This window comes from Xiphias gladius, chromosome 15 (assembly GCF_016859285.1).
Source record: "Xiphias gladius isolate SHS-SW01 ecotype Sanya breed wild chromosome 15, ASM1685928v1, whole genome shotgun sequence".
In the NCBI taxonomy this organism is placed as follows: domain Eukaryota; kingdom Metazoa; phylum Chordata; class Actinopteri; order Istiophoriformes; family Xiphiidae; genus Xiphias; species Xiphias gladius.
The window spans coordinates 25,723,892-25,732,885 of record NC_053414.1 but is presented as its reverse complement, the minus strand read 5'-3'; the positions used below and the strand labels follow the sequence as shown (position 1 = coordinate 25,732,885).

Below are 8,994 nucleotides of genomic sequence, written 5' to 3'. Positions count from 1 at the left end.
ATATGACATGGTAAGTCTGTTTTTGTTCTTTGTTCTTTAAACTCTGGGCTGTATTAATGTAGTTCTAATCAAGAATGGCATCAATTAACTTGTAAGACACAAAGACCTTTGTAAAGCTAAAGCTAAATACTGCTGGTTAAAATGATGAAAATAGTTTTTATAAAATAATGAACTTTCTGACTCAATTCTCCACTGTTACAAAAAAATCTGTTTGGGAATGAGTTAAGAATGAATTAGTTGCTGCCACGAGTTGATGTTTTAGCCATCGCTGCCTTCATCAATGTTATTACCTCTTCGGTTTGTAGGCCTTGCTTTGCCGTTGTAGTTCAAATAAATACAAGTGATCTATTCCTCACGCCACCAGGCTTCTAAAAATGAGGAAATGACACTTTCCTTCAGGCTAGTTTAAGCAATTCCACTTAGTACTTTGTTGAATTCAGTTTGGCCCAGCTCTCCTCCTTCCCGCCTTTGCATAGACTTGTTTTAACAGTTATTTTCTGGTATGCAAGGCTTGTAAATGTGAAGAATAGGTAAAAGGTTTTTCTGCCTCAGAGATAAGATTTGTCATGCTGCAAATTTATGACTTAGCGTTGGAAAGAACTTTTTTACTAAGATAATTTTATTTAACTTCAGACTTTAGATCGGCACATGTGCACTACTGAATGTATAGTAATAATTCTATAGATGTGAGACCTCCTGTCTGCCGTTGAGTGTTATATGATTGTCGAACAGGGAAAAATGCAAAGCAATAATAGATTTTAACAGGTAAAAGATAAGCACAGTTCATACTTCTGTTTGTGTAGCTATATAGAGCCTATATTGAATACCCTTTTCCTGCCTTTTAGTAAGAGATATTGTGAATGGGAAATAGAGTGATCAACAGTTTTAATGTGATGAGTGTGCTTTCCCTGAAATGTTTCTGGTTGATCCGGAGTTTTCACGACTGCCATCCAGCAGCTCATTAAGCAAATATTTCAGTACATATCTAAATATCACATTAATACAGCAGTCATCGATGTATACTGCACTGTAGCCTATGTGTAGGAATGAACTTCATACTTGAGGGGAAATGCAGTTCCTGCTCCTCTTCGCTGTGTAACCTTCCTCAAACTAACATGAGCTAACTGTAATCGTAATCTATGACCACTGTGTACTGGGTGTTTGTTTGTATGCAGCAGCTCTGCAACTGCTTCTGTATTTGGATTTTAAATTGTACAGAATGTGCCTGAGGTACCATACCCAACTTTTATCCTGTTGGTTTGCAATTGTTTTTTTATTGAACACAACAGGTGAGAATAATGTTTGATCTCTGAAGTTACTGACCAAGACAGAAACATTAAAAGGAGAAAATCAAAACTTTTTTTTTTTTTTTTTTTAAATATCTTTATTTCTTGTGCAGGTGGTTCAACAATTAATAGATACAAATGGTGTCATGTAAACATCAGTTGATTACATATACTAACATTAGAGAAATGAGAATGAGTTAGTCTAGGTGATATGGGGGCATTTTTAAACATGTACAGTCAATCCGGACAAAGTAAAAATATTAAATGAAGATGCAAGTGCTGCTAAGTGCCAAATACTGACATTTGGCTCATGATTTTATAGTTGGAGTAACCCTAAACCTTGTTTTCCCTCAAACATTCTGTTATACCCAGACTAAAACTAAACACATCTGGGCACAAGAAAGGTGAAAATAATATAAATCGGTGACTTTAGAAAAATGTTCAACGGCTAAATATTTGTTCATTGGGGTACAAATGGCAGCACTGATTGGAAGCAGACTGGGTATAGAAAAATCTGTCTACATATCCAATCTGATAAACCACTTCAGCGCTGCTCTGAAAAACTAACAGCAGTCACAGGCAACAGGACGACAGTCGCTGGTAATAGTTACACATCTGTAGATTTACATTATGTCTCTGCTTTAAGTTCTAAGGTCACTTATTGTGGAGACCCGAGGTTTTGCTGGCAACTTAGCGTGCTAATTAGAGGAACCTATTTTTGTGTACAAAACCTTGCATAAGAAAGCATCAGTCATTCAGTGCAGTACAGTGTAAATTTAAAAAAAAAAATAACAAAAGGAACAGCAAATCACACATCAGCAGAGCCACCAAAACAACTCCCCTAGTTGATACCAAGTCCTTCTGATTGGTTTGTGTCAAGAAAAGGTGCTCTAAAACAAGGAAGACAGATCAGTACACTACTGGAAATGGGAGGAAAAAATATATATATTATATATTTGGAAGCATAAAAGGCTTTTGAAGTTATTCTTTGTTCTAAGTGGCAGACCTTGCCCTGGAAGGTAATTTTTGTAGCTGATTATTTGACGTCCCTTACTCTGTGGACTTTGTTCCATTGAAGTCGCTTTGGGAGTCCCCCTCCTCCTCTGAGGCATCCTCGACCACCCTTCGGCCGCCGCCCATACGCCGAGGTGCGCTGCCAAAGGAGGGCTCGTTTCCACGCCTAGAATGCCCCAGGGACACACACAAGGCAGGGATGCAAACGCATCGTTGCAGTGAGAGGAGTGGTTATGTGGCGGTTTCCGAGGTGGTTAAGGTTTTTTTTTGAAAACCACTCGGGTGTTGCACACTACAGGGAGGACTGATGAAATACAGAATGTACAGGATGTAGTTTGGTTACAGGTTAAGCACGCTGGTTATCTTTGTTAACTCATTTAACTCCTGGCTCAGGGAAATGAGTTTGGTTTATGGCAATTAAACCAAGCACTGAGAAAATTATGGCCACCGGGAAGTAGGTGCAATGGAAACCGAATGGTGCAACTTGACTTGCTACTGAACATTTTTTTTCTACGTAAATCACTGGGAGCTGATGAGCCATATTTCTCTCAGTTAGGCTCAATGACAGAAATGACAGCATTAAGAAAGTGCATGGTGGAATGAAAAGTTATGGCAATATAGAAATGGTGATGGGGTAACGTTTAGGCACAGAGGTACCTGCTGTGTTACTCCTTGGGTTCAGGGTTGCCTCTGGAATAGAGATGAACATGGTTGTTTTGCTTGTGCTCTGTAAGGCTAAATCCACTGAACTAAATAACAATTGTTAATGTTTTAAATGTTTGATTACAGCCCTCTTAAGAGCACTGTAGATAAGCTGTTCGGTGAAAGGTTCGGACAAAGTGTAATTTATTTTGTCATGTGAGAAGAGATGTACTTTTTGTCTGTAGTGTCTATGGTGTGTATTTCACATATACACATATATGTACTCAGGCTACGGAGTAATTAACTATAATAACAATATTTCTCCTTGCAGTAGTTGTGCAGTGTTGTACCTTCACAGGAATAAATGCATACAAGAGAACATGTAACACTCCACTTTCCCTATAATAATAAAGACAGGTAAAGATTCGTGGACAGACAGACAGACAGGTAAGTAGACACAGAGAGACGGATTCCTTGGCCCTTTGTCCTACCTGAGTTTGCTCTTGAGAGAGTTGACCTCCCGGCTCATGGCGTCGTTAGCCTCGGTGGCTTCATCCAGCTCCCGCTGCAGCTTCCTGCGGGCGGCTGAGGCGCGCTGAGACTCCTCCTCCGACTCCTCTAGCTGCCTCTTCAGCTGCCTCAAGCGAGTACTTGACTTTTCGGCCTGGTGAGGGAAGGGGGTAAATATGCAGGCTTACTACTCTCTGACAGGCCAACCCACCAAACCGTGCCTTTGCCCTGGACACACGTCCTTGTCTGTGGACACAAGAAACACGTACAGGCCCGTGTTTGTGTATGAGTGCATGAAGTGATCGTACCTGCTCTTTGTACTGCTCTGCCTGTTTTCTTTCATCTTCCACCTGCATTATCAGGTCCTTGAGCTTCTTGTCCTTCTGGCGCATACTCTTGGCAGTTAGCTGCTTATCTCTGAGAAAAGACAGAAGAGTTTGAGGCGATTGAGGAATAAAATTACAACTGAGGCGTAAAATTAAAAAGCAGTGTTTTTGTCAAGTGACCCATGAATATGGTACCCAATAAGAAGTATTGATTGTAATGATACAGACATTACTGGAACAGGTAACTTAATTCTTAGTTTTACTTTTAGATGGATTTGAGTGTGTGTAATGACATGAAACCACCTACCAACAACAACTTATGGTGTTTTCAATATCAGACATAATGCTTTGTGTGTTTCTTCGTCCCTAACCTGTTCTCCTGCTCCAGCTGCTCCTCCAGCTGTGCCACTTTAACCTCCAAGGCGGAGATGGAGGACTTGAACTTGGATTTCACCTGGTTCTCCATATCCTGGAGCTTTGCCTTCAGCTCCTTGTTCTGGCGCTCCATCTGCTGCCGAGCGCTCTCGTTCTTCTGGGAGGTGCTGCGCTCTGTCTGCAGCTCGTTGTTCAGCTGATCCACCTGTGGAGGGAATATATGCCGTTATCATGACGCTGGGAAGGCAGGAGCGGAGACAGGGACGAGGTCTATGGACTTCACGAGCCTTGAAAAGACTCGTATGGCTGTACTAGTCCGGTCACCTGCTGTGTGCTCTTCCTCAGCCTGTCGTTGAGGATCTCCATGTTGCTCTGCTCCTCCTCCAGCTCCTCCTCTAGCTGGGAGATCTTTGCTTCCAGACGACGCTTCTCATCTGCCAGAGCTGACCTGAACACAGGGACCACAGTAGAAATCGAATGTAATCATATTTTCATTTCTATGTTCACCTCACAAAGGCAACAGAGTGAACCCTCCACCCACTTTCCGGAGGAGTTGCTGGCCAGCTCATCAGACAGCTCGTCTCTTTCAGCTTCTGCCTGCTTCTTCGCCCTCTCAGCTGCAGCCAGGTCCTAGAAACAGATTACAGATGGATTCATTATTTCAAGCCTCTGCTCTGAAACACGTTTCTGCCTTGTTAGGAATCCAATGTGTTACCTCCTGCAGCTGCATGAGCTCAGCCTCCAGACTCTTTGCCTTCTTCTCACTTTCCTTTGCAGTAGTCAGCACCTCCTCTCTGGCAGCACGGGCATCTTCCAGCTCCCTCTGGAAGTCCTTCATCTGGCCCTAGAGGGAGGAAGAGAAACAGAAATAGACAAAGGCAGAGAAACAAGGAGAGTTGAGACAATCAGCATCAGACTGTGATTTATTTACCAGGTTTATTTACAGTGCTTAGGCCAGAGCTCTGCCCTGATGGCTGATGCAGCAAAGTATTTTGTTCAAGCGAGTCTTAAGCACTTTCCATCTCTATTGACATCAGGCTCAAATATTAATCCAAGTATTTCCGACCAGAGCGCTTCAACTTGAGCTAAGCTGGTACTATCACCGTTTGAAGTACGAGCCTCAAACAAGGTGCAAGCTTAGAAACAGAAGGAAATGTTGAGGAAAACGTGCATCCAAAAAAAATTACAATGAAGACTTTAATAAGACTGCACAGTATTTAGATAAACTCTCCTGTGCTAAAGCTGCTGCTGCATTTATTCCATCCCGTCGCTCTTACCTGAAGCTTGCGAAGCTGCTTGATGGCCTCATCTCGTCCCTTATTGGCTGTCTCGATTTGTCCCTCCAGATCTTTCATGTCCGTCTCCAGCTTCTTCTTGGCCGCTGCCGCCAGGGCCCTCTGTTTACGTTCATCCTCCAGCTCCGTCTCCAACTCACGGACCTGCAACCAGTGTGCATCAGTGTGCAATCATGACTCAGACTTCTGATGCAGCTGGTGCAACATTCTGCAATGCTGGATCAGATCATATTCCTCTGGTAGGAATATAATATTTTTTATGCCTCTTTACCTGCTTGACAAGCTGCCTCTTCTTCTCCTCTCCCATCTCATCGCGTCCCTGGAGGTCTCTCTCGAATTGGGCCTTCAGGGCCTGCATGTTGACCTCCAGCCGCAGCTTGGCATCCTCAGCTGCCTGCAGCTCGTCTTCCAGCTCCTCCAGCTGAGTCTTCATCTCCTCCACCTGGGCCTCCAGGCCTCGTTTGGACTTCTCCAGCTCGTGGACCTGCCATCGATATATTTTCAAATTAACTGGAATGCTGTGCCTAAAAATCTACTGATGAATCCAGCGCTAACAGTCTCAAGTGTGACTCATTCTTTGATGTTCCAGCACTAACATTTTTTCCCACATCGTCCTTGGAGCTGATCAAGTCCTCCATCTCCATCCTCAGGGCCTTGTTGGCTCTCTCCAGCTCCTCTCTGGCATCTTGGGCCTCTTCCAGAGCTCTTGCCAGTGACAGAGCTTTGGTCTCCTTCTCTCTGGCCTCAGCTTCGGCGCGGTCTCTCTCATCTGCGTATTTATTGGAGATACTCTTCTCCTCAGCGAGCATCTGGAGGAACAATAACCACATATAAATGGATTGGTGTAGCTGTTAAAGAGATTCATTCCAACATGTCATACTTTGATTTGAAAAGTCGTAACCTAAACTTCAATTAACATCTGTGAAATCTATGAAAAAAGACTCAATTTCCCCATTATTCTTCAAAAGCACCATAATATTTTTTGATGTGTCAGTAGTCAGTTCTTAACTTTCTTAATAACTTTTTTGGTTGGTAATACTTGGTTATATAATCATGTAATCTGTAATTAGTTAGTCTTGGCAGTAATGATTGGTTTTAGTCACTTAATAAGAGGAGCTCATATTATGGCAGTATCTCTTTGTGTTACCAGTTTCCTGATTTATCTAACCTGGTCAAACTTCTTCTGCTTCTTCTCCAGGTTCGACACGTTCTGTCTCTGGTTGTCCAGGTCCATCAGCGTGTCCTCCAGCTCCTGCTGCAGACGGTTTTTGGTCTTCTCCAACTTGTCGTATGCCGAGGCCTTCTCCTCAAACTGGGTGTTGGCTGCCTCCAGATCTCTCTGCAGACGTTTCTTGCCTTCTTCGAGCAGCTCGATGTTTCCTGTCATTTCCTCTAGCCTCTTCTTTGCGTCTGATAGCTGTAGGCAGACCGAGACAGTGCTAAGTCACTGACAATAAAAGAGGAATCTTGCTTTTGTTTTCAGGTGACTTAGCAGCAAATTTGATATGTCTTTTCAGCTGTTCATGTTCCAAGGTGAAGAGTAACCTCTTAAAGCCTCCCACTTAAAGCCTAAATAATTTGTTAATAAGCGACTCCTAGTTTGACCTCTGACCTGGACGCTGAGGGTGGACACGTGTCTCTCCACGGTCCTCTTTGCCTCCATCTCTTCTTCGAGCTGCTCCTGCAAACTGTTCTTGTCGTCTTCTGCTTGCCGAAGCTTCGTGGACAACTGCAGCTTCTGACGTGTCTCCTCAGCCAGCAGCTCCTGTAGCAACACACCAGGTGAAAGGTCATCACTTTTAGTTCAACTTACTGTCAGCAAGCATTATTTGGTGTATTTAATGATCACAGGAAATATTATATGTAAACTGTATAGGGAATATAATGCACATACCTGCGTGTCTTGGAACTGGGAGGTTAAGCTGCTAACATCCTTGCTCAGTTTGATGTTCTTGCCTTCTGCTTCATTCAGTAGGTTTGTCACACTCTCCAGTTCAACCTGCATGAAGATCAAGATGAGGTTTCTTGGACATTTATATTGCACATGTATGTGTGGTATTTTTTAAAAATCGCAGTTTTTGCCTGCTCTGCACAGTACTGATGTCACTCAGTATTTACAGTGATCTTGGAGCAGCGCTCTCCCAGCTCAGCCTTCTGCTTCTCGCTGTCGTTGAAGCGTGACTGCAGATCCGCCACCTGACCTTCCAACTTCTTCCTCCTGTGCTCCCCATCTTGTTTGACCTGGGTCAGGGAGCGCACCTCCATGATTAATTCTGAAGCCTCCTTCTCCAGAGCCTGTTTAGCCTTCTCCAGGTTCGACTTCACCTGAGCAGAAGAGAGAAAAATGGAGGATCAACATCATTTAGATTAGACAGAAAAAAGGGAGGATTTTCTACCAGAAATACTATCAACCTAAATAAACAAGCTAATTTGCACCTAAGTACTTATAACACTGCTTGAAATAATGCAGGCCTACTCGTTTGGACTGCTCCAGTTGCTCTGTGAGTTCCTCCACAGCCTGTGTGTGTTTCTGTCTCATCTCCTGGACCTGGGCCTCATGGGTTCGGTTCTCCTCGTCAATGGCTTTCTTCAGCAGGTTCACCTCCTGCTCACGTTTGGCTCTGTAGAACAGATGGATGGATTATGCACATGTTTAGTAAACAAATACGACTTTTTACACCTCTGTCTAAAATGAGCATTATAATGACAAAAGAGTATATATGTGTCGGTTACGTGCAGTGTTGGTGATTTATTTATTTTATTTATTTGGATTTAAGATTCATTGTGCATTACTTTGGATAACAAAGTACACAAGATAAATGCATAAAATGTCTTGAATATTTTAGTATTGTATGACTAACCTTAGTTCTTGCTGAGTGGCAGTGGTGTCCAAGGTGTCCTCTAGCTCAGACTTGAGGGCTTCCAGCTCCTCCCCAAGGTCCCGTTTGATCTTCTCCGCCTTGTTCCTGGCTGCCCGCTCAGAGTCAAGGTCCTCTTGCAGATCGGAGATGTGTCCCTCCAGTTCTCTGATCTTCTTCAGAGCATTGTTCTTCTGGGCTGTCTCATCTTCTAACCTGCGAAGAAAAAGTTAAGCACAGAGGAAGATACTTATGAGCATAATAGAAGTTACAGAGATAGCTTCCAAGAAGTTCAAGGTTGATGTGGTATACAGGATATGGTGGTATACATTTGTGGAGTCAGGTTTATTGAAGATTAAATCTGTCCATGGCTACTATTTTTGTAACTTCTCAGGACTTTACCTGGCCAAGGCATTCTGTAACTCCTCCTCCTTCTTGGCGAGCTGAGCTTTGAGGTCAGCAATCTGAGCCTGCAGGTCGGCGATCTGCTCTTGTAGGTCACTCGACTCTGCCTCCAACTTCCGCTTAGCCTTGTCCAGCTCCTGGCGACTCTTTTCTTCTTTCTTCAAGCGGACTATTAGTACAGGAGAGGGGTAACAGTTAGCATAAATCTACATTTCAAAATATGAGCAAAGCTCCAATTGTGCCATCAGGTTTGAGGGTGTTTAAGACATGACAATGCATTAAA

General features: G+C 43.3%; 1 protein-coding gene across 2 annotated transcripts in view; it reads right to left on the bottom strand.

Moving 5' to 3' along the window:
* Positions 1–1,388: 1,388 nt before the first annotated feature.
* Positions 1,389–8,994, bottom strand: part of myh11a (myosin, heavy chain 11a, smooth muscle) — a 30,733-nt gene continuing 23,127 nt past the window's right edge. For both annotated transcript variants that reach the window (XM_040147219.1, XM_040147220.1), the window contains 17 exons: positions 8,709–8,880; positions 8,310–8,522; positions 7,925–8,069; positions 7,567–7,773; positions 7,343–7,447; positions 7,061–7,213; positions 6,617–6,865; positions 6,045–6,257; positions 5,720–5,932; positions 5,431–5,592; positions 4,869–4,997; positions 4,695–4,783; positions 4,478–4,601; positions 4,150–4,358; positions 3,761–3,869; positions 3,434–3,606; positions 1,389–2,466 (listed from right to left, as the gene is read on the bottom strand). In XM_040147219.1, coding sequence (XP_040003153.1) covers positions 2,337–2,466; positions 3,434–3,606; positions 3,761–3,869; positions 4,150–4,358; positions 4,478–4,601; positions 4,695–4,783; positions 4,869–4,997; positions 5,431–5,592; positions 5,720–5,932; positions 6,045–6,257; positions 6,617–6,865; positions 7,061–7,213; positions 7,343–7,447; positions 7,567–7,773; positions 7,925–8,069; positions 8,310–8,522; positions 8,709–8,880 — 2,795 coding nt within the window. In that variant the 3' untranslated portion in view covers positions 1,389–2,336. The remainder of the gene's footprint in view (positions 2,467–3,433; positions 3,607–3,760; positions 3,870–4,149; positions 4,359–4,477; positions 4,602–4,694; positions 4,784–4,868; positions 4,998–5,430; positions 5,593–5,719; positions 5,933–6,044; positions 6,258–6,616; positions 6,866–7,060; positions 7,214–7,342; positions 7,448–7,566; positions 7,774–7,924; positions 8,070–8,309; positions 8,523–8,708; positions 8,881–8,994) is intronic.